The 26,266-nt window shown below is 40.8% G+C and overlaps 2 protein-coding genes across 3 annotated transcripts; both read left to right on the forward strand.

Moving 5' to 3' along the window:
* osbp2a (oxysterol binding protein 2a) lies at window positions 1-8,160 on the forward strand (the record flags this gene model as incomplete). The annotated part of the gene is given in 14 exon segments (XM_080743461.1): window positions 1-70; window positions 1,510-1,571; window positions 1,573-1,624; window positions 1,627-1,679; window positions 1,902-1,999; window positions 2,417-2,483; window positions 2,622-2,759; window positions 3,296-3,541; window positions 5,264-5,384; window positions 5,845-5,948; window positions 6,094-6,189; window positions 6,408-6,592; window positions 6,855-7,075; window positions 8,018-8,160. Coding segments are annotated over 14 exon segments (1,656 nt in total).
* A 9,106-nt stretch (window positions 8,161-17,266) lies between these two features.
* On the forward strand, window positions 17,267-25,830 carry slc35e4 (solute carrier family 35 member E4). 2 transcript variants are annotated; one of them, XM_080742535.1, is made up of 3 exons: window positions 17,267-17,393; window positions 18,644-19,257; window positions 22,131-25,830. In XM_080742535.1, exons 2-3 carry the CDS (start codon window positions 18,663-18,665, stop codon window positions 22,667-22,669), a joined length of 1,134 nt encoding a protein of 377 aa, XP_080598661.1. In that variant the 5' UTR covers window positions 17,267-17,393; window positions 18,644-18,662; the 3' UTR covers window positions 22,670-25,830. The 2 variants fall into 2 exon arrangements, with proteins under 2 accessions (XP_080598661.1, XP_080598660.1); XM_080742534.1 differs by lacking the exon at window positions 17,267-17,393 and having other exon boundaries at window positions 18,550-19,257.
* Window positions 25,831-26,266: the final 436 nt, after the last annotated feature.

The raw sequence follows: 26,266 nt of genomic DNA on the forward strand, positions 1-26,266 counted from the left end.
ATGGCAATAAGCCAGTCTCTCGGTCCTGTATCTCAAGAGCTGAGACTGATGCTTTACCTCATGCCGGAGAGTAATGCGTCATCTCTTGTTGTTTTTTTCTCGCCTCAGCTGCTATAAATAGCTCAACCTCCCAATGACACAGTCCTGTGTTTCCAGGACAACCACGTTCATTCATAGCTTTCTGGCATCGTAGAGGAAAGGAACATGTGGAGGAGAGTGCGTAAAGCCTCTCTCTTTACTCCTGAAGCCTATTTTATACTTATACTTTGTCATAAAACACAATGTTTGCTTCGTACTATCTCCTTGTCTATCTGATATCAAGGAACATCTATACAGCCTATTGTAGTGACGCTGTTACGTAATGGAAAAATAACATGGGGACAGTATGACCTTCAGTAATACCCGAGTGTCATACGGTCATTTTTAATTTATGTAATTATTGCTCAGTTCAGTTGCTTGTATGCTTTATGAATATAGGTTTATGAATGTGATTGAAATATGAATGACCTTCCTTTCTCCTCCACCTTTGGTGGAAGATGACTCAGGAGATGAGCTTCTTGCACCACAAGAGGACAGCGCACTGACTTAGCGGGCACTCAGGACTTTGGCCATAAAGCTTGATTTCCTGCAAGAGTTCACGGTCACTCACAGTGCCGCCCTCGCCTCTACTAGTGTAGGCTATTGGTGAAAGTGCAGGGATCAACTGATGGCACAGACAAACTGAATACTACTCTCTCTTCCACATCTTACAATGTGAGTTTGTCTAATTTGAGTAGCTCTGGTCCATAGCATTAGAAGGAATTCTCCTTCTAACACTATGGACCAGAGCTACAATTTGAGGTGCATTCTTTATTGTCTCCGCCAGGCCAAAGGCGTTGAAGAGACAATGTTTTGCAAAAGTCCCATAGAGATTTACAAAAATATTTATATCAATTATTTTAAGCCTAGAATCAAGCCATCCAGGATTGTGGTGAATCATGACAATAAAACCCTTGATTAATTTAATTATATGATATACTACATTTAATAAATACCCTTTGTTTATTATTATTCTAGGCTTAAGATAATTGATATAAATATTTTGTAAATCTCTATGAGAAAAGTGAATGGTTGATTTTTTTGTGGCACCAGTAAATCACGCCCACTGTTATGCCCTGGCCAATAGCATGTCTACTCTGATGCATCACCGGCTGCTACTACACTGTCACCTGAGAGTGAAGATGCAGTTGCTTATAGGAGTCTAGTCACTAGTGTCACTAATCTAGTGCAGTGACAGAGAATGCCTTCTCTACCTGGCTTCCCACCCACGAACATGGCTATTTGGGTTCATTGGAACGCCCGGCACGGTGTAGGATTCAAACCCCAGTCTCTTCGATACTGTGCTGCACCCTCTGATGAACAGTAATCATTGTAATGGGAACGCCAGCAGGTGTCATTCCATTTTACTAGTGAATGGTGCTTATGAGGTCTACATTGATGGGATCTAGATATTGTGTGTTTACACCTCAGGCTCCTCTGGACCTTTCGGAAATAGCAGAAACTCACATGGCCGGAGGTGGCAAAAGGCCCTGCATGCAGCATGAGAGAGAACATCTCCACCATATGGAGGAGACCATTGGACAGCTAGCCAGCACAACAGCCTAGAAAGAGCCTGGAGCAAGAATCCCAGTTCCAAACAGGTTAAAAGCATATATCCTCTCTCTCTGGCTCTTTCTATCTCTATCTCTTCATCTCTCTCTCTCTCTCACCACCTTCATCCTCGTCCTCAACAAATGACTTTGGTTTCACTTTGGTTTATGGCTGATATTTTTTGTACTGTAATACAAGGACTGCGCCACAAACAGTGACCTCAATCACCTCACTGTTTTCGCAGCAGCTGATGTGGAGGCAACTCCAAGAAGGAGAGGTGTGGAGACAACAAGGAGAATGAGTTAATTGGTGCCATGGAGGAATCTCCTGCATTCATATCTGTGAATGCCAATGACCACACAAAGCACAAGTAAGATTTCAGCTCTTTAAGAGGAGTTATATACAGTAGGATCATCTATTCTAAACACAGCTCCTCTGATGTACCAGTAAGTTAATTATGACATCACTACCTCAATCCTGGATCATCTTACCTTTAAAAAAGAAAATAGGGGCTTTTATGCCTTTTTTGATAGGACAGTAGACTGACAGGAAATGGGGGGAGAGATGGGGAGTGACACACTGCAAATCGGGAATCGAGCCGGCGCCGCCGCCAGGCATCCATGCCTATGTGGCAATTCCTAAGTGGTATGCGCCTGGACCAGTAGGCCAGCGGGTGCCCTGGATCATCTTATGTGATGTCATAATTAACATACATTAAAATGGAGAAAAGTACTTAGGTAAATTAAGCAACGTTGTAAAGAAATATTGTGGATACAATTTCTCTCAGGCACTCAGGGAGTAATCAGAGTATGATGAGTGGAGGAATTCCCGATGACTGGAGCCACAATGACAACGTAAGTCCCCAGCAGGCATTCGACATTACAGCTGTAGCACTATGCTGCTTACATTAAAACGCATTCGACATTACAGCTGTATGTCTATGCTTACATTAAGAGTACCTCAACTATTGTTGTTTTCTTCTTTTTAACCAGGACTCGACCAGCTCAAACCACACACAGCTACAAAGAACCAGACGCAACCGTATCCCTGACAAACCCAATTATTCCCTCAGCCTATGGGGCATCATGAAGAACTGCATCGGCAGAGAGCTGTCCAAGATACCCATGCCTGTAAAGACGTTTGACTTATCAACTGGTTATGATGTAGTCTTTGTCTTCTTTGTATTGTTTAACACTTTACCTCCAGATTGTATGACAAACAGTGAAAATAACAGATCCACTGTGTGCTTGTGCTGTTTTCACTATTTCAGATTGTTACAATATTTTTACATTTCTGGTTTCTTTTTCATTTTTTGAGAATAATTGAAATTCTTGGAAAAATGTCACCCATACACGCCCAAGGAATGCCAGGGTTGAATATTGTGTTCCTCTCTAGTGTGTCTTTAGAAGTGTTGCAGGTTAGGGATGGGACGATATGGAAGTTTCACAATTTCACGTTTTTTGTGACTAAAGAAATTGCGATTTAGTAGAGATTGAACAAAGGACTACATCAAGTATGTTATTTCCAGGTCTGTTTTACCAATTAGATGGTTTAAATGGTACCGAATATGCAGCTCGACTGAGGATAATCTCCACGATACGATTATTGTGAGTGTTTTTTATCATGATAAACGATAATAACGATTATCGTCCCACCCCTACTGCAGGTAAACTTCAACGAGCCCTTGTCGATGCTGCAGCGTCTGACCGAGGACCTGGAGTACAGTGAGCTTCTGGACCGGGCCGCGCACTGTGACTCCTCCTTGGAGCAGATGTGCTTGGTGGCAGCCTTCTCGGTCAGCTCCTACTCCACAACGGCCCACCGCACAGCAAAGCCCTTCAATCCTCTCCTCGGGGAGACATATGAGCTGGACCGCTTAGACGAGTATGGATATCGCTCCATCTCTGAACAGGTGAGGCACACAGTGGTGGGGAAACGTTCTCACATTTTTTTACTTGAGTAAAAATATCAAAACTGCAATGTATGTAGAAAAACTGTTACACAATTCAAAATTGACTTTCAAAAGTACAAAAGTAACGGTATCAAAAAGTTGGACGCAGCTTCTCACTCAATGTGTGTGAGAAACCTTTGGACTGGTAGTGTATGTTTTGTAATATTAATCAAAATCTACAAAGTAACTAAGTAACTCAAGTTTTCATATAATTGTAGTGGAATAAAAGTACAATATTTTCCTCTGAGGTGTAGTGGAAGTAAAAGTATAGACATTTGGAAATACTCCAGTAAAGTAAAAAATACCTCAACCACCACTGCACAGAGATACACATGCACTGATTGTTGGGTGGTGGAATACTTGACCATTACTTTTCAAGAAATGGTAAAGAGTAGTGCTCTTTGTGCTCAAATGGAGCTGTCGTGGCAGGAATTAATCAGACATATGTTCCCTCTAGTTTACACACAACAAGAGAACCCAAATAGATGGAGGCTTGGTTAGTGGACAGAGCCATACATGGCTCTTTTTATATGACGTGCTAGATTTACAAATAGTTACTCTGACAGCCTGCCAACAGGTGAGAACAGGTTTGCTTATGACTAAACTGTGTGTTGTAAATTGACCTGCATGGTGACCAGATGACCTCCTAGTAAAGGAATATACTGTAGGAGGCATAACTATAATCAAATAGTCAATCAAAACAGTGTAGTATCACATTATTACAGATCCACTCTAGTTATTTAGTCACCAGCTCTTTATTTATACTACACAAATATTTATAAAACACACGTTCCACCTGGTAGATACAAGAATTCACATTGATCATTGATAACAACAAAAACACACTCACTTGCAATGTGGAAATACTCTGTTACAAATAAAGTCAGTCAGGAATTCCAGATGTACTTGAGTAAAAGTACAAAGGTATTGGCATCAAAATGTACTTAAAGTACCAAAAGTACAAGTACTCATTATGCAAAATGTCCCATTTCAAGTTTTCAAATATATAAAAGTCTTTTGAAAATAGCCGATTTACTTGTAGATCGGCTATTTTCATTTGCCCAAAGTGTATAGATTGAAGTGGTTAATGTATGTTCTGTGATAATAATCAATGTACAAAGTAACTAGTAAATAAAGTTTTCATATAAATGTAGTGGAGTAAAAGTAAAATATTTGGATCTGAGATATCGTGGAGTAGAAGTAAAAGTATTGGAAACCGGAAGTCCTCAAGTAAAGTACAAATACCACAAAATTGTATTTAAAATTGTACTTAAGTAGCCTACACCAGTGTTTCTCAACCTTTTTTCTGCATGGGCACACTTCTCATGTCTCAAGAATCCATGGGCACACCAACATAATACAGGGGTGTAAATATCGTCACTGTCGGGAAGAAACCTTGTATCTCCAAGTTTCAAATTTGTAAGTTTCTTCGCAAAGTAAAGCCCTGCTTCATCATACAAGGCTGTCGCACAACAGTAGTGAAAACAGCAGATCTACAAGCACGCTTGTAGATCGGCTGTTTTCACTAGTTTAAATCATTTTTATAATGATAAATACAATACTGGCTTTCAAGCAGTTTCAAGGGGCACACTTGACCCTTCTCAGGGGCACACCAAATGTCCCCAGGCACAGTGGTTGAGAAACACTGGCCTACAGCACTGGATGCCATTCTTTCCCTCTCAGGTCAGTCATCATCCCCCAGCCGCTGCACACCATGTGTCGTCACAACGAGGCTGGACCCTGAGGCAGGACATTACCATCGACAGCAAGTTCCGTGGGAAATATATCTCTGTCATGCCTTTAGGTGAGAGCAAGGATGAATAATTATGGTGCTGACAATTCTGACGAAATCACAGAAATACTGTAGATTAAAACTGCAATCTGTAAACTTCTATGCCCTATGGTATTCGAACCCTGGACCCCTGTGTGAGTGCCAACATGTCAAAAGATGTTTTTGAGCTATAATGGAAAGTCCATCTGGGCAGAGGATAAATTACTATTTGACCCTAATGCAATACCTCTTGTCAACCAGTAGTGGTCCTATCTAACCACAGGATCTAGCATGTACAGTACAGCAACTACACCCACCGCAGTTGTGTTAGTTATATTGTAATAACATACTCTACCATACCGATTGGTCAACATAACATTTTATTCAATTAAAAAAGTGATGGATTGCAGCTTTAAAGTGAAAACAGATGAAAATAAATTCATATTTTTGTTACTATTGTGCACTTTTGGTCATCTTCTTTTTTTCTCTGTAGGCTGTATTCACCTCGAATTCCACTCAAGTGGGAATCATTATGTCTGGAGCAAAGTCACCTCCACTGTGCACAACATCATTGTAGGAAAGTTGTGGATTGATCAGGTGTGTTATGTTAAATAAATGTGAAGATATTTGATCCTAGTTTGTTAGTCATGGTATATATTTCTTTCCCTTTCAATTCTTCCTCTCTTTCTCAAACCCTGTCTTCCTCTGTGATTATTTCCTCCTCCTCTTTTACTGTTTGTAGTCTGGTGACATTGAAATAATTAATAGCACTACCAAGGACACCTGCCACCTCAAGTTCACCCCCTATAGCTACTTCTCCAGAGAGGTCCCACACAAAGTAAGTCTATTATCCCTTCAGTCATTGCTTCTTTTAAGATTCACTTGGTAATAATGACCATATTTATTGGTGTCTATTTTCTTCTTACATAATACTCCACAAAAGCACAGCTTACAATATGACTAGACTTGAATAAAATAATACATGACTAGTCAGGAGAAGTAATCAAAAATAAACAAGACATAAACAATTTACCCCATCTTTGTCATTGTCTCAAGGTAACAGGGGTGGTAGAGGACAGTGAAGGAACAGCACATTATATTTTGTCTGGAACCTGGGACGACAAGATGGAGAGTGCCAAGATAGTGGACAGCAGCGAAGGAATTGGAGGGTCTGAAGGCAAACAAAAGATGGTTTATCAGACTCTTCCACCAAAACTGCTGTGGAAGAAATACCCACTACCGTATGTTCATTTTCAGTCCACCCCATTATTTCCAACGCATCTTATAAGAAAACCTGTACCACTTAAGCTAAATTTGCAGGTGTCGCACGCCAATGTCATGTGCTGAAAATAGCAGATCTACAGGCTCACAGTGTGACGCGATTCGACACATTGTGAGTTTGTAGATCTGCCATTTACAAGCTTTAAAATCCTTTCCCATTACTATCTTTTTCGCCTACCCCATATTTCATTCCTTTTGTGTCACCTGTCGCCCAATGCACAGGGATAATGCGGAAAACATGCACTTCTTCTCTACCCTGGCTCTGACTCTGAATGAGCCAGAAGAAGGTGTGGCCCCCACTGACAGCCGCATGCGTCCTGATCAGCGCCTCATGGAGGCGGGTCTGTGGGATGAAGCTAATGTCCACAAACTGCGTCTAGAGGAACAACAAAGACACGAAAGAAGGAGGATGGAGGCACAAGCAAACGAAGCCCTGGAACAAGGTACAGTATGCAGACAGAGAGAAGCAGGGGACAGGGAGGATTTTCTGGTCCCCGGGAGAGGGGAAATAGCTTTTTACGGCTTCAGCCAGCTGTTGGCTACTCAGATGGTTTTGATCAGGGGCGTCACAAGGGGGGAAAAAGTGGGACTGAGTTACTAGGGCCCAAGGTGGAGGGGCCTTAATTATTTTATACTTTAGTTATTGAAAAATAGTAGATCTACAAGCTCACAGCTGCGAGCGTGTAGATCTGCTATTTTTGAAAAGTTGTGAAAATCTGTGCAAATCTTTGAATACAGTAATTTCCGGACTATAAGGCGCACCGGACTATAAGGCGCACTGTCAATGAATGGTCTATTTTAACTGTTTTCATATATAAGGCGCACCGGACTATAAGGCGCACATAATAGACGCTACCATTGTGTTATGCATCCAACAGATGGAGCTGTGCTAAAGGGAATGTCAATGTCAATGAATGATCCATATATAAGGCGCACTGGACTATAAGGCGCACTGTAGTTTTTTGAGAAAATTAAAGGCTTTTAAGTGCGCCTTATAGTCCGGAAAATACGGGTATATGTATTCTTTAAGCGAACATTTGTAACTCAAATATTTAGATGGGGATCCGTGGCCAAATACATATCAGTTCTGGGGTCCTTTAAATGAAAGAATTGAGCACCACTGGCATAGAAACATAGGTTTTTCAAAAAACCTTAGAAGGATATGAAATATTCAGACTCCGCACAAATGTTAAAAAATAACAGATCTATAAGCTCGCAGCACGGCACTCGGTGCCGCGCTGTGAGCTTGTATATCTGCTATTTTTCAATAGTTAAAGTACCCAGGGCCCAGAATTTGGTGCGACATCCCTGGTTTTGATCAGCGGAGAATATTGAGCGGTGTGAAGTAACAACATCATAGTTGACTAACTTGCCGTACCCTTCAGGCCAAGACTTCGAGGGTCACCAGCCACTGTGGTTTGAGAGGAGGACAGACGATGCAACAGGGGAGTGCACCTACGTCTACAAGGGTGGCTACTGGGAGGCTAAAGAACAACGAGACTGGAGGCAATGTCCTGCCATCTTCTAAGATTGTTTCCTCTGCCTCTGTTTTTGCTTGTATGAGCGTGCGTGCATACAATGCCAATTTATATAACAGACTTTTCACTTACGTACTTCAAATCACACCTGCCCTTCTATAACATCTGCAACTTTACAAAGGCAAGCATTTGGTTGGTGTGTTTGTTCTCCAAAATACTTGGCAGAGAGAACTGTTTTAAATGATTTGTGTCTACTCTACGGTATGTAGTTACGGGTAAGAAAATGTGAACTGCAGAGAAATGATTGCCATATTGAAGCAATATTTCATCATAAGTGATGGTATCTCTTGGGAGAGCGTAGAAAAGGGACAATACTTTCTGTCTGCACTCATTGGATGACCTTTTCTCAAAGCTGGGTTGAACAAAGTATTCCTCCAGCTTCAGTCTGACTTTGACAACAGATTGTGAACGGACTGCAGCAATACATTCCACAGTGGAAATATGCATTACTCCCATTCAGTTTGTGAGAACTTTTTATATTTTTGTTAGAATCACACAAATTGTGTCTTTAGAGATGTATATTCACCATTCTGACATTGCTTGTTAGAGATATTAAGGTCATTACTGTATATACCAAGCCAGATGGAGGTCCCCATGTATGCATAATTGAACCACATTATATTATATTATATATTTTTGTGCCTGGTTGCATAGAATATCTTGAGTTAACCCCCAGCTTTCACCCAGAAAAAGGTTAATAAGATAGGTACGTGCAACTCAATGCAGGATAAGGTAAGGAAAGTTTCAAGGATATGACTTACTAAAGAGTTTTATGTAACATAACTTGACATAAAGATGTATGGTGCTGGTACTATATGTACATTCCTGTATTAACAAGCTGTGTGTCCCTAAAAACATTTATTATGCACTTCTGCATTCTGTGTGAATCACAGATGATTGTAATATAATGTAAAAAGCCTGTTTGATTTTGGCCTGTGTATAACAAAAGTAATATAGAATTACCTCATATACTGTTTTATTACTGGAAGAGAATATTGATTGTTCTCAGCTGTCTTGAACATTTACAGTATATTCTGTCAGAACAAATTTGTGTAAGCATAATCTTAAATGGATTAAAAAATAATTCAAAAGATAATTAGATTCATATCCAAGTTATGTAATTGTATAAGGTGCAACTGAGATCAATAACAATAATAATGCACATACTGTATTTACATTTGCCTCGTGGCAATTAAACATGCAACTAAGTTGTTTTGAAGACATAGCTACGGTATGCATGATTTTAGAGTTACTTAACACTACACTAGTAAAAGCCCTCATCACTAGCAGATTGTATTTAGATTCTCACTGAACATGATGTGAACTCACCTTTTGTGCCCTATGACCTGGAAAAAATTAAACTTTGAGCAAAAAAAAAAAAAAAAAAACTGTGCTTCTTCACAACCACTGTCAACAGAGAGCCCTGTGGCAGGGCCCTGGGAACTAAATGTCGGTTGGTCTGTGAGTCCACCAACACTTAAAATTGCATATAGGTCTCAAACAAGGTACCTCAAAAGTTACTGGCAGGATAACTAAGACATTTGCTGACCCCATGACCTTTCCCCTAGTGCAGGGGTCTTCAACGTTTTCAGGCCAAGGACCCCTTAGTTGAGAGAGAGATGAAGCAGGGACCCCCACAACCTGTTCATATATTCCATATAGTTTCATTGTTTGACAGCACAATCATCAGTGTATTTTGAATTCATGTCAATTTGTGTTTTCAGATATCTAACCACTTGAACCGTCTCACTCTGTACTCTTTTTGCCCTCTACACCAGAGCTCTTTGCCAAAAATAGCTGATGTACAAGCTCACAACGCCCGTTGTGAGATTGTAGATACAGCTATTTTGGCAAAGGTTCTCAGAATATGGACGCTTGGGTTCAAGTGGTTAATATAAAAAGGGAGGAAAAGAAGTTTCTATCACACAAAGATTTGGAGGACCCCCTGTAGTAACTCTGAGGACCCCCTAGGGGTCCCGGACCCCCTGTTGAATACCCCTGCCCTAGTGCCACCTGTGTGCCAAAATGTGCCAAAACAACTGATAATCGAATAGACTGTGCCTTACTGATTTGAGTGAAAACCATGACCATTCCTAGCGCCATCTTTAGGCCAAAATGTCAAATTCCCCACAAAATACTCTTAAAGTTCCCAAACAAAATATCTTGGAAGCTGCTACATGGGGTTTTAAGAGCAGTGTGACCTCAAGTGCCTGCTAGTGGGGTTTTAAGACTTTTTGTCTTGATAATACACAAGTGACATGTGGGAGGAATCCAAATAAAAGCTCATGATGACCCACCATCTCTATATCTCTAACCTAGTACAGATTCTCTAGGGCGGTGGTTTTCAAAATGGGGTTTGGGGACCCCCAGGGGTCCTTGAGGTGGTTCCCTTATAAAAGACAATGAAGAGCCACCTCTTTAATACAATAGGAATTCACCTAGGTTGCTAAGAAAGCCTGGTTATAAATGTTGTCTCCACATTTCACTTAATGGTTTAAACTGTACGTTTCCCTTGTTAATGGTTTTTAAAATGAGTTTTTGTAATGAAGTAATTTAATTTTCAGAACTAATTAGAGCAGACGTTGAGAAGCTTATGACAGGGTTGGAATAGAAAGCTGCGTGAAAGGACAGGGTCAGGGTGTTCTCTGGCTGGATCATTTGTGTGCATTTTACAACGTTCTCATTCACCGCCCTGAGAACAGCATGTTCCACACTGACAGCCTGATATGCATCCCAGCTGAGCTTCTACAGCAGTTTTCTCAGGCAACTTCATGTGGGGTACAGTGTGTGTGTGTGTGTGTGTGTGTGTGTGTGTGTGTGTGTGTGTGTGTGTGTGTGTGTGTGTGTGTGTGTGTGTGTGTGTGTGTGTGTGTGTGTGTGTGTGTGTGTGTGCGTGCGTGCGTGCGTGCGTGCGTGCGTGCGTGCGTGCGTGCGTGCGTGTCATTATAGCCTACATTTTGAGGTTTGAACAATGTTTTCCAACAGAGTTACTTGGTTAGGTATGCTTCACCTAAATTGGGTATTGGAGGTCTTTTAGAAAAACTTCATAGAATGCATGTATGGTATGTTATATCTTATATCACCTTTATTTAACCAGAAAGTCACAGGTACAAACCTCTTTTAAAAGTGAGACCTGGCCAACAACAGAATTGTGGAACAATTACTCAAAGCAAAGATAAAAATAAAATACAACTACAAATGTAAAGATTAAGAGTACAGTACAGCATTAGTACTACAGGGTTTCAAAACACGAGCAAGACAGGACATACAGTACAGTAGACAGTGAATCCATTATCCACCTTTTAAAATCTGATAATGAGATATTGTGTTCAAGTTTGAGATTTGCTTGCAAATATATCCAAGGACATTGATAAAACAAGCTTATCTTGCCTGCCCCAGTTCGAACAGCAGAAACTGTACAATGCAATCACATTGAGAACACAATGTGAACATGAAAACTTTGCCGAGGATATAATACAAATCCTAAGCACTGCAAAGGATGTCCAGTCAACTAAGTTGTACTACAGAATACAATGATCGGTCCTATATTTATATGTTGTACCATAGTCAGGCTGAGACCAAAAAGTCCAGCAAATAATATTTTCTTAAATTGCGTTCACACACAAAACAGCTAGAGAAAAATAAAGCAAGCTTAAATTAATCAAAATGTAAAAAGCTGGTTTGCATAGAGAATACATTGAATTGCAAAGCTGATTGTTTAGCTTTTCTCTGTGTGAATCGGGCTTTTGCATCCAAAAACAACTCAATGTAAATTGTAGATTATTTTTTGCAAGACATTAATATGCTGTTTAATGTAATGTTTTGTCCAACCAAATTCCAAAGTATTTGTAAATGTCAACGAATTAAAGGGTAATGACAACAGACCTGATGGGAAGATCATGGCCTTTATAAGATCATGGCCTTTATTTTTACGTAATTTGATGTTTGCAGGGAGTTAAACTATAATTGTAGGTTAGTGAAGGCCAACTCAGCTGAAGGAGCTCACCAATAGTCAATAGAGGACTGTAATGGTAATTACAATGTTCAAACTGGTCACACATATTATTTAAATGAGAAAATTAACACATGCCTTATATGGTTATGATATAATATGATATTATATCATGGTTAAGATCAGCTGACACAGGGAGGCTGACTGAACCCTCGCTTAAAAAAAACAAGACAACGATCCACGCTCCTGGCCCCAAAACTGTGGAATAAACTCCCTGTTGCCCTTAGAACGGGGTCTGCCCCATGGTTCGAAGAGTCACTTCTTCAGACTCCAACCCTAACCCATACATAATGTAGCACTTGCCTACCCTCAATGACCATACATGTATTTTAGATAGCAATTTTTATTATAATGTTTTTATTGAAAAAGCGCTTGGTAGCCTACCTATGTTCTTCTTAGATTACTATTGCTGTGCGTTTGATGAATTGATGTATTACCTTGCTTATTTTAAATTGCTCTGGAAAATGCATAAAAATAATTGTAAATGGGTCAGTGACGTGACGCCCCAAAAAACATGTTTTTTAAAAAACTTTAAATAGCAGGCATAAAAATTATTTACTTTTGTTCTACTCACTCTCAACTTTATGGAAACACATTTTGTTTTTAGATATTTTATTGGAATCAGACTTTATTGAGCAGTTTGTTGTACTTGTGCCTAAAACCGTCATCTGGTGTGACATGACAATAATTGTTCATAAAATGAAAATGGAGTACACCTTTCTTAAGTTACTCACTTTATCAAAGTCCTTTATCATAACTAACCTGTGATCCACTATAGTTTTGTGAAAATTAATTGAATCTGTATATTTTTTTCATAATCAACACTCTGTGTGAGGCCCATGTTGTCGATCTTTCAACATATTTTAATTTTATTCTGACAAAAACTTTCTTTAAAATTACACAAATATTTGTGACTCTTCCTGATACTATTTTCTATGTAAACATACACATTTTTTCGGTTTCATCATTAATAAAGGTATGATTTCTCACTATTTGGAATGTCACACCAGATGACTTAGTGTCACACCAGATGACCATATCTTCATGTGTCAAAGCAAACTGTGTTTTAACCTACCTATTAGTGAGTACTGAACTTTACTGATTGATTAAACAATTACCCAGGAAAAACAGCAACAGTAAAATTGCTTTAACATTAAATAACATGGCCTTAATATTTCTGAACAGGATAGTATTGTTGGGCCTTAACATAGGATAACAAAGAATTGTAGTAGTAGATGGATGATGAGGATGTGCACAGGAATGCTACGCACACCTAAGTCTTCTGCCGGCCCACGGCAGAAGGATCTTAAAGAGACAATAAGGTGCATAGCCACACTGGGAGCCAAGGCAACATTTTATTAACACCAATTATTGGAAACAACTCAGCATTCAGGTGTATTACTTTTTTCCGAAGTCTCCTGAACTTGAACACAGCATTTTGAGTTGAACAAATTTATTTACGAATCATGTCGTTACACCACATCTCCACTAGCTAAAGAGTGCTGGGTTGTGCAACTCCGAAAATAGCTGATCTACAAGCTCTCGCAGCACAATGCGTTGAGAGCTTGTAGATCAGCTATTTTCGCTATGTTTGTCTCGGGTCCTACCTTACCTCATTGTCCAGTCCAGTGAGTGAAAGTACAAAAGTATTAGATTAGATTAGAATAGACATTTAGACTGCATTGTACATCAGCCAGTCACATTTGGTGAGGGTATCTAGACATTTAGACTGTATTGTACATCAGCCAGTCACATTTGGTGAGGGTAGCAAACCGTTTGCCCTGTTGCGGTTCTGCTATGCCACAGACAACTTCCTGCTCTTTGTAGAAAATGCAGTCTCGCCCCTTTGGCCAGACAAAACCATTTTTCATTTTTCCAAGTTGATTCATGCAGTTTATCTCTAGCCCCTCCTTATTAATGGTAACAATCTGCTCCACATATGGCTTTCCCTCATATTTGATTATGACAAACTGTCCTTGTGTGTATTCATCTGAGGAGGTGTCTGAATCCTCAGCTTGGGCCTCTCCAATAGATGCACTTGTGTCCAGCACCTGAGAAGACCTTCAGGAGGAGACATTTAAATGTAATTTATTTGTCAGGTAGATTGTTTTTAGTAGTAAAATGTAATTACTAGCAAGTCCTCAAGTTTGCCAAGTATGTTATACTCACTGAGCTCCGGAAGCTGTTTTGGGCCTGCAGCTGACCTGGGAAGGGGGCAGTTCCGCAGATGGGCCACCACTTAGTTAAGGAAGAAAAGGAATGAATGGATGACATAAGTTACTTTATTGTCATTAAACAGGTACAATTACAGGTATCATAAAATTGGCAAAGAGAATGATTTAGTTATACTTACTCATCACTTGTCTTGTCACCTGGCACCTCAGCCCTGGAGACTTGGTCGAACTGTAATTTCCGTGGGTTGTGACAGGTGCAGATCTGAGGAAACTGGCAGAAACAACTCAGGTCTCTGTAAACTATCTTTCCCGGGAAGATAGAAAGAACCTGGTGCGTAGTGCTGATGCCAGTCACTGGACGCACTGATGGAGGGACCATTTCATCCATGTTGGATATCTTCTCTTCTTCGATCCACATGACAGTGACTTTTTCAGAGGACTTCTGTAAATACTCACACAGATCCCTCGGTGTTTGTAGGTCACTGCCTCCGAGGACATACATGTCTGCCTTACGCTTCAGCACCCCTCCCACACCATCAGGTGTGCCCTTTCCATGGGAACGCTCTGAAAAGTTCCAGGTGACCCTCTTGAATCCCCATGTATAAGGAATGCTGCTCATGAGGAAGCAGTTTGTGCGATTCCGGTACTGGGTTGCTGGCCCATCACTGAGGACATGCAGGGTGTCAATTGCATTGTCTTGTTTTCCTCGGAAATCATCAATAACTGGCTTGATGTGTGCCCACACAGCACGCTCATCATGGCGTAAGGACTGTGAAATGGTGGCATAGCACTGGGAGCCACTGACTGAGTAGGCAACTCCGGTATGCACTGTTGCCTGCTGCCTATTGCCACCAAAATGAAACGCCTGAATCTCTGTGTTTAGTTTACATGCATAGTTCTCAGAAAAGTCTATATGCAAGACCATTTCATTGGGTTGGATGCTCTCCTTGATGTGTCTGAACTGCTTCACCTGATGAAGCCAGTTGAGCTGATGACTTGCAATCGCACTGAGCCTCTGGTTGAACACATCAGTGAGTCCAAATTAATCAATTTATTTGAATTGTGCCAAATCTATAACTAGTAGTCCTACTTTTTTTCCTTCTTTTTTTTTGTTTTGCTGTATCCAAGTAAGGATAAGAACAGCTATGGTTTTGTTTAAATGCCCTTCCTCCATATCCATTCATTCATCACTATACAGTATGTTTGTGTATTTTGGAAATAATAAAATCACATTTTCTGTACCACCCATTTTCTGTTGTCAAGTGTCTTATATTAACTGCTTATAACGGATAGTTATTATAAAGTGTTACCACAATATAAGGTTTAGGTTTCTGTGAAGGGGTTTCTGCTCTGTCTGATGAATTTGCTGTATCACCGAATGAAGCTAAATTAAATTATGTAAAAATGTTTAAAACGTTGTTTTAAACATGTTAAAATGTTTTAAATGGACAAAAGAAACATGGGACTTGTTATTTATTGTTATGTCTGTAGGAAAATACAGTATATATCATCTGGTGTGACAATCAAGTCATCTGGCGTGACAAGCAGATATGTCACACCAGATGACGAAGTGTCACACCAGATGACGTTTTCTGCATTTAGGACTACCTTGAGGCTACCAGGTACACATTAGCATGCTAACAACATGCTAGCTATAACAAAACAACCTAGATTTACATGTAATTATGACCAAAGTTTCAAATAACTTTTGCTTTATTAATGAAAAAGGTGTCACACCAGATGACATCCAGAAGTGCCACACTTGTCAAAGTTTCAACAAGATGGCATTTCATGAAAATGTTAAAATCATAACTCACCTCAGACACCTGTCTTGCAGTTGTGCTGGGAGTGCTGAATAGCCTTACAGAAGAAGGACCTCTCTAGCCCAGTAGGTGTCCAAATTATTGCCTGTTTAATTTTTCCAAACTAGTGTCACACCAGATGATTTTGGTTTGGGGGACAAAATCTTTTTGATCAGAAATGACTGAAAACATTATGCTTGGACTTTGAAAAGATATAGGCTCACAAATAGACATTTTTTTTTTGCCTAAATTCATTTTTAAATGAATTTTAGCAATTCTTTTTCTTAGTTTTATTCAAGTTCCCACTTTGAGAAACAAGGTCGGGACAGTCACACCAGATGACATTTACCATGTTTGGTTGAAGATTCTGAAGAAATGAGGAATGAAATGTTTTAATCTTGAGTAAGTTCACATAAAGCTTAATGTCCTGCACAATATTCAGAAGGTTTTTGACAAATATATTTTTTATTTATACATGTTTGACACCGAGGACAGCGAAAACGCTACGTCACGTCACCCACCCACATGTAAATTGTTATGACAGTGTTGTGTCCTTAGGTTATCATTGGAGTCCAGGTCAAGGCCTACAGATCCTGAATGTGTAAACAGAGATATCCTATACATTTGTCAGCGGTTTTGGCATGATCATTTTCTATCTAATGACAGAGGACAATTGTTTAGAGATACTGTGTACCGCTTTGCGTGATTTTAGCCCTAACCCAAAAATGTGTTTTGCATGAATCGGCCTCATGGTGGCGCTAGAAGAGGGCCATGTGAGGAATGAGGTGTGGAGTTTGTGGTTTGGCAGCCAAGGAGTGTGTGTGCAAACAAGTTTGGCATGGATAGGGGCAATGGTGGCAAAGATATGAGTAGGGCAAAAGGGTGACGGACAGACAGACAGACAGACAGACTGACTGACTGACTGACGGTGGAAGCCTGATTTCAGACTCAGCAGAGAAACAGTCCACTCTGAGTGTGGACGGGTCTATGGGCTGGCCTGGAACCAGGCTAAGCCGATAGAGGTTTTGACAGTAACTGCGACCTGACGGTCGCAACTATCGGAGCACTGAGCAGCAAACAGAAAGCAGGCAGGCTTTCCACAGGTACTGCAGCAGAAAGGATAGTGTGGTGGTGCACTGGCAGATTGTGGTGGCGCGAGGTTAGTACTGAGTGAGTCTGTCGGGTCCGACGAGGCAACTGGGATGCTGTCAAAGCAAAGATACTCCGAGAACAAGGTAAACAAAGTGATGTCGTGTCGTGTGAGTGGGGGGAATTGATGTGTAGACGCCTCGGGCTGGTGTCACATTGTTTACTCGCTTCACAATAATCAGCTGTAGTGTATTTACTAGTAGTCTCTTGGCCAGCTGACGTTTGTAGTCGCAGTAGAAGCCTCGCTAGCGCCGCGGGGCTAAAGTGATTTTTAGCATAACAACACAAGCTGAGGCCAGGGGACGTGCGACGTGCAGCTGTCCCGACCCCGGGTGTCAAATGACACCTCATTTCTAAACGAAGGTTATTGTCATCTAACCTTGCTTGTGCCTTTCCCCCCGTGGGCTAAACAGCCTGATTTATAAGTATACCGGTCCGCCATATGGTGTTTCAGTAAATCGAGCATTATTTGACACGATCCATTGGCGTCGTTAACCAACATGACTGGATGGATTAGATGAATAAAGAACAGTCCAGTGATGGTGGCCGGCCGTGCTGCATAACACGCATATTAATTTGGTATGTTAACATTTGTGATTAATGATGTCAGTCAGAGTTGGATGGAGTTCAGCTGTTCAGGAGACTGGAGTTGTCAGTTTACAGTTTAGCGACACACACACACACACACGACATGATGACGATAGTTAATTTTGGGTATCACACGATACAGGCGCGATGAAGTAAGTTGCTATTTAAAACTACAACATCCGATGTCACCCGTCACCGCGAGGCGTGGCTTATGTTTTACGAAGGACGACGGTTTCTTTAAATGAACTGTAAAAGAAAACAAACTGTAAACACACGCAATTAAGAGTGGGCCCCTTTAAAAGAGACCTATTATAGCGACGTTATATTGAGCCAAGTCGTCATCGCCATCTTGCGATTTGCATGTTAAGATCTAACCAATCACGCCAGTCCCCGTTGTGAAGGAGTAGGCCTATCCACTTCTGTACACAGGGAGGGCCACTCTTACACAACCAGCTGCCAATGCAAAATAGAAGCACGTGTCTTCCAGTGGGGACTGAAAGCGCAAGTTAGTTCACTGAACGCCTCAGATCAGGTGTTACCGGGACGGCATATAGAAGAACAAGGCTTTATTTTTCAAACGACGTTAGGTTCTGAGTCTGACCGCCGGATTATTATGTAATGTTAACAGTCGTGAGTTCGCCACAGGCGGCCGCTCTTTTGGTGCCGTGTTCCTCCCACCCTTGTGAGATGCGAGTTGTTGTTGCGTTGCGTTCACGAAGCCAAGCCAAGCTATGTGTTTACCTTGCAGAGACGAGGATGATACGAACATGATCAACACCGATGGCTTCTCAAAATGCGAGGAGACTCGGCGGCGAGAGACGACGCGGAGGAGGCCCCCCGCGGAGATGCTTCATCTTCTGTCCGCCGTCGTTGTATGGCTCGTGACTGGAACTACCATCTCCAGTCTCAACAAATGGATCTTTGCTGTCTATAACTTTAGGTACCCTTTACTGTTGTCAGCACTGCACATGCTGACAGCCATTGTTGTGGACTATGGGCTGATCAAGCTAAGAGTGATCAAGCACAAAGGGGCCGGGGAGCAGGAATTGACACCCACTGCTAAATGCAAGGTGTTTCTACTAAGCTTGACATTTTGTGCCAGCATCGCTTTTGGAAACATGGGTCTGAACTATGTCCAGCTGTCATTTGCACAGATGATTTACACCACCACCCCACTCTTCACCCTGGCCATCTCCACACTGATCCTAGGCAAACAGCACCATATCCTCAAATACACAGCCATGATGCCAATATGCCTGGGAGCCTCTTTCAGCATCATGGGTGAGGTCCAGTTTGATCAGACCGGCTGCTTCTTTGTGTTTGCAGCCACTATGTTGAGAGGAGTCAAGAGCATTCAACAGAGTAAGTCCTGTCATTATTATGCACCACTGGTGTTTGTTTGAAGTATTTATTATAAGTTTGATAGGGAAAGGTACAGTTTCATGACAGTACAGTTCACTGGTACACAACAGTCAACTAAAAGGAAACTCAGGTAAGACTAGGCTTATTTCCATTGAGATCCTTCTCTTTAACTCATATAACATTGAATGACAGACAGAACACAATACTATGCAGTAGATATCATCAGAAAAACAGATGTAAATAAAAACAAAAAAACAAAGCAAAATAAAGTACCGTATATGAAGGGAGGGTAAGGTTATGCTAGGTTTATTGTTACCAGTTTGTCAGACAGTTGTCATTTAATGAAAACTTTAATGAATTAAAATGTTTAACAACTGCAACTATTTGATATACTAATGTAAACTTTATCATGGAATCTTTTCAAGTGAAAGCGGTCAAATGCTGTTGACCTCAGAGTGTATTTTTGGTGTTTTCCTTGTCTACACCACTGACTGCGGTCTGAGCTTGTGGAACCTTTTTGCTCTCTGATTCATTCCTCAGTGTAACACACCCATGTGTTTTACGCCCAAGCTTGTTTCCCTGCTTTCTGTTCACCATGGAAACCATTCAGGGTAGCCAATGAAGCCACACATGTCATGGTTAACCTGGGACTGTGGGCACAAATGGAACAAATGCAAGGGAATACAAATAGCAGGCAAACGTTTTATGTTTCTGGATTATGATTCAACAGGTCATTCCGCTCTCATTTCAAGAACATTAACGTAGGCAAAACAGATCAAGTTTTGACAGTGCAGCCAACAGTAGCAAGGGCTGTACAGTCACACAGCACTGCTATACAGACAGTTACTCAAATTAATTGAATTGATTAATTTTGCTTTAAATACCTCCTTGTTGACCTCATATCACTTTATTAAAGAAAAACAATTAAGTTTGTGCCGTATTTAGAAGCTCTGAGCTGACGGTCACCACTCGCCATTATGGTGTTTTACTTGTCATTTGTTAATGCAGCAGTGATGCAATTGTGTAAACTGACATTAAGCATGTCTTCTTTAATCAAAGGTGTGCTGCAGTTTCCTCAAAAGAGTGGACACCCTCTCATGAGGAGGTTGTCTTGTGTTCTAGCCGTCTCACTGTATTTGTTTACTTTTCAAATTGATATCAGCTGGGATATGTTATGTTAAGTGGTACCCTCACTAGAATCATTTAGCTAATGTACTGTGCTCAGAGGGAATCGGGCTGGACTGGTAGTTTCTGGAGAGAAAAAAAGATATCCACTAGTACTGTGGTCAAGTGATGTATTTTGTGCAGTGGATTAGGGTTACTAATGTCATTAGTTCACATAATGTGATAGCTGTCTGGGAGAAAGAAACCACAATGTACAGTTTCTAAAATAAATGTATTCTGAGAGACTTAATGCAGCAATATATACTTGTACATAGAGGAGTGTTTGTAGCCTTATGAACAGAGAAGTAGACTTGTTTTCAGTTTGAGTCGTCCTACTGCTGCATTCACGCTAGCAGGACCGGCAACAAAAGCTACAAAACAACCAAGCATTTCCACTGCCAAGTCGCAGTTGAAGTGTTGCTCCTCAAGTCTCTCTGCGTGAATGAAAAGGGTAGGTTAAAATAGCACAGGGAACTGATCAATAGAAAGTTTTTATGGAATGGAGCAGGAATTGTGAAACAAAAATATACGATTGATTGATTGATGCTTCACTGCGTCATTGGAGTGCTGAAAAAAAGTTGCAGTCAGCTTTTTCATGCAGCATCAGTTTGTAGCTTTGTGATGTCTTCCATTGAAAATGACACAGCATTAGCCTGCCACATAAAATATTAGTGGGTTGAAGTAAAGAAGTAAGATTCCCTGTCATCTATCTCATTCTCAATGTTAAAAAGCTTATCCTACATACTATACTGCACATACTGTACTGACCATGAGCAAGATACTGGGGTTTACACAATGTTCTAGTGCTGCTCAGTGGCAAGCAGTTCAACCTAGTTATACTGGATATATCCAAGGCATCGCTTTTGTCAGTTGTCACTGCACTCTATCTGACTATTATTGTGGTGAAGTGTATAGTCAGACAGATCAGTAGCTGGTAAAAGACATATTCAGCAGTAAAGGTTCTACTCTAATGTGGACCAATATTTGGAGACAACGAATTGTTTAAACAGATGAACATAGCAAATTTCTGTTTATTTTTCATTCATGGCTTACGGGTTGAATTCATCCTGAAATGCCAGAGTAATCATAGCGGGACCGTGTTGTCAGGTTTCAGTAAGCCATTTTAATACAGTGTCTCTTGCACTTGTAAAGGTCCCCATTAAAAATAAAATAAAAAATATTATTAAGTGTCACACTCTGTAGCAGTACAATGTATGCTCCTCACCAGGGTCTATCATTCCATTCTATGTTCTATAGGTTGTTGATAGAGAGAGGTAGCCTTGCATAGCCAGCCTAAAAAGCTATCATAAAAGATATGAAAACATCAAATCAATTGAGCCAGCCGAAAGCCAGACCAATCAGCAGACTATGGGGAGTGGTTTAGATGATGACAACAAGCAGCTCCATATTTTAAATGACAACAATGGCTGAATCTTGTGAGTTTACTTCTTCCTGCAATAGAATCGATTAAAAAAGGCATTTCTCAGGGGAGTGCTTTCGCTCTTTTCCTGACTTGAAGTTGTTCACTGTCATTTCTGAATGGTTAATGTTGCAAGGTTTCTTGCATTGTTGATGCCCACAACCCAAATGAACCTTGCCAGATACATTTGCGTGAAGTTAAAATTGTGGTCTGGCTTAGGGTTAGGGTGAAGAGACTGAATTTGTGTTTGCTTTATCATCTTCATAACAAATTCTTTGTTATTTCTCAGGCATCCTTCTTCAGGAGGAGAAGATCAACTCTGTTTTCCTGCTCTACATGATGTCAATTCCCAGTTTCTGTATCCTGACGGTGGCGGCTTTGGCCTTGGAAAACTGGGCCGTGCTCGAGTCTCCACTCCACTATGACTGCCACCTGTGGGTCTTCATACTGCTCAGTTGCCTAGGTTCTGTCATGTACAACCTTGCCAGCTGCTGTGTCATTACGCTCACGTCCGCGGTCACACTGCACATTCTGGGCAACCTGAGTGTGGTGGGCAACCTGCTGCTCTCCCAGTTGCTGTTTGGCAGCGAATTGTCTGCCCTCAGTTGTGCTGGGGTGGTGCTCACACTGTCTGGCATGCTTATCTATCAGAACTCAGAGTTTATTGGCAGCTATCTGGATTCACGGAGAGCCAAAGTTAAGGTTATAGGAGAGGTAGAGTTACCTACTGGGAATGAAGAGGGCGTGGACAATACAAATACATCTGAATGTACCGCGCCAGATCATCAGGAGAGAATACATGGTAAACGGGAAGACAAGCTGGACTGAACTCGTAAGAGTAGGAGAATGCAGCGAATAATAAACGTGAATGATGGAAACCTTTGCTGTAGATGGGTCTAAATCAGACTGTACTGTGGTGGGGAGTAGCGGGTGGACTGACCTAATGAGGCCATTGTCAATAATGACACAGCTGAACATGTTAAGTTCAGTGTATTTTATTTTGTACTTCATTCACTGTGCCAATTTATTTATTTCTCTTATGGGCTCATGGAACTGGGGACGGACATAGACAAAGGTTGCCTTTTAAACAGTGACAATTGGAATTTTCTTCTTTGTACATGCACTCATACATAGTCTCTAGTGGTATATGCATGCATGAGCACACTAAAATACTGTACTGTATGTGATACCTCATTAGGTATCCACACTGTCACTCATACACACTGTGAAAATGTTCTCCTTTACAGAGGGATTTATACTTTTTTGCGTGCTGGTCTTGCATTGAAAAGAACCGATCTACAAGTAGATTGTAGTAGGCTGTAATCGGTGCGCGACACCATGCAACAAAGTATATGTATATCAAGCCCTTAATGGTTTGGGGGGCAGGTGTGGATATTGTACACTACAGATAACCTAACATTATGGTGTTACGGTCAGAACTGTTACAGATATGAATATTGAACACTACAGATAATCTAATATTAATGTGTTACGGTCATATCTGGTAGAAAGCAGGGATATTGTAAACTACAGTTAGCCTAATGTTATGGCTTTAGGTTGGAACTGGTAGAAAGCAGTAAGCACTACAGATAACCCACCGTTATGACTAAAGTCGGAACTGGTAAGGCGCACTCCACCTCCCGAGTTTGATGGGCACAATTTATTGAAAAAGCACTTGTATTGTTACCCAACAATGACCTGGTCCTGCCTGTCAGGAGACTGGGTTTTTATGGCAGCTTTTTGTGTGTGTCCGTGTGTGTGAGAGGACAAAAGGAAGCGTGTCAGGGGTACTGCATTTGTTGTAGAGCAATAGCTTTTGTCTGCATAAAGTTTACAAGGATGGACACATGCAGTTTTGCAAACCAACATTTTCATGTAATGTAATGGCATAGCACTTCTCCGGTCTCTTGTTGCATTCACATTATCAGCGACAAAAGCTACAAAGTGACCAAGGTTGGCCAGCTGCATTGCTGCTGTACGCAGCATGACTTGAGCAACACTGCGTACAGCAGTAAATGAAAAGGGTAGGAAAAATTAAAAATAACTTTTTTCCCCTCCATTTACAGAATGGAGCAGGAATTGTGTAGAGAGAAGAGGAGTGAAAATGGTCAAACAAAAACATGATTGATTGACGCTTCACTGCGTCATTGGAATGCCAGATAAAAGCCAGCTCAACTACCTGTATATCTTTTTTGTAGTGTGTCATGCTGTCACAAGTGTCTAACATCTGTGTATAGTAAGTTTCATGACGCTGGCTTCATAGAAAATTACTTGTAGCTTGCTTTGTCGCTGCTAGTGAACACAGCATTGGTCTGCTACTAAAGCACAATACCTGGCTGAGTCCTTTCTTTAGACTAGTGCTATGACCCTCAGTGCAACCTCCCACTTTAGATCTAGATACTTTTGGAGAAAAATGTTCTCTTTAGAATTAATCAAATTACGGTATTAAGCGTTTTACAATGATGTATTCACTGCGACATACTTGCGTATATTATTAGGTTCTGAAATTCTCTAAGGAGTCTCACACAACTTTAGCTGTCTTTTCCCCATGGAAGTGTAGAGAGAGAGAGAGAGAGAAAGCCTTCCTTTCTGGTTGCCTCTAAAAAAAGGAAAATACATTTTCATTGAGCGACAGTGTCATTCCATGAAAATGTACTGAGTTTGTCTTGTCTTGTCTTGTCTTGTCTTGTCATGTAATTGTAAGTATAAATTAGCTGTATGCCAAAACAATGTTAATCCCTTGGTTGGTCTCCGTTGCAGTATGTCCATTCTTCAGGTGCCTCTGTTTGATTATTGGTTTAGTTGACCAGCAAAACTAGAAAACTGGCTTCTTACTACTGGGCAATGTTGTATGTTTTCTTTTAAGTATTTATGGTACGTTTTTAATTATTTTCTTTTTTTTTTGCAAAGTGGATTTTACACATTAACGACGTGACTACAGCATGTAATTGTTTTAGTATGGGTCAACATAGTCAAAGGCTTTGTCTTGCCATAATTGTATCCAAGAAATACAGTAACTTAGAAAGAGCAGCTTATAAAACTATCTTGTCACACCTTTGAAATCTCATCCATGTGTCAATGTAGCTACTGATACCTTTGCTCACAACTAAGTATAAATAAAGCCTTATTCTTCCTCTGCTCAAGCCAAGAGCTCAGATGAGCCAAACATGTATTTAATCCTCCCCCCCTGTATCAAAGGTGGCATACCTTTGCTTCAGATCTGATCTGCACGCAGTTGGGCTATGTTTGGTTATGATATTTCTAAGCCTGGGTTTCCGAGGCTATGATATTTCCAACTGACCATTCCAGACACATTCATGATCACAATAAATTGCATGCTGTCAAGCTAAGCACAAGAAACAGATGCTATTTTAATACTAAAAGCAACATTCTTAAATGTTTTGCCGTAAGCATTACAGTTGACAGGATGGCATTTAAAGAGTTTGAACTGTTAAGAATATTGACCATCAGTCAGAGCCTTCAAACCACAAACATGATGTGAGAACTCCTAATGAGTAAAATAACTGCTGGGGATTCCATGTTCTATTACAATACTAAGAAGAGCTGTAGCATTATTCACAATCCAGAATTCTATGCCCTCTCAATTCAAGGCATATCTACTGCTCACGTATGGTAAATAATACCCTGCTGACTGCAAACATAATGACCACCTATTATTTTATTTTTTGATGTCATATTGTGCTGTCGGCCCATGAACATTAATGTCTACTCCCATTCCAGATAATTTAGTTTTGATTGTTCAACACAATTTCTAATACTTTGATTGGTATGGCTGCTTGTTTTCATTGGTGTTGTTTTGGGGAGATTATGAAAGCGCATATTGCACTGACAAGTTAGATGCCACCTTCAAAGCGTTTGGCTTCTGTGTATATACCGTTTTGATTGTAAAGATTGTTGGATGTAAATAGTTATTTTATTATATTTATGTATTTTCCAGTCATGAATGGGTGGCTCAAATATACTGACTCAAGAACGACACATTGTCTCCTGTCTTCTTTTAGCAAAAAGTATGCTTTTGTTGTTAATTCAAGGCTTATTTTTGCATTTGTTACTGTCTTATCTCAGTTATGATTAGTTAAACACTTTTAGTCTCCAAATTAAATCCCCAAAATATGTTAAAATCACACCCGTGTGAACTGAGCGGTGGTCCCCCCCCCCCCCCCCCTTCCCCCCTGTGTGTGTGTGTGTGTGTGTGCGTGTGTGCGTGCGTGCGTGCGTGCCTGCCTGGTCTGGCCTGGCCTGAACAACAGCGCCCCTCCCTTAACATGTGTGGTCAGAAAAGGTTACTGCAGGCTACAGACAGACAGACAGACACGCAGACAGACAGACAGACCCACACACACGGCCACGTATAGGAGCGTTGTGACCACCGCTCAAAAATGTACATGGTCAAATTTTATTCCA

Source organism: Nannobrachium achirus, assembly GCF_963921795.1.
Source record: "Nannobrachium achirus genome assembly, chromosome: 15".
Taxonomy (NCBI): Eukaryota; Metazoa; Chordata; class Actinopteri; order Myctophiformes; family Myctophidae; genus Nannobrachium; species Nannobrachium achirus.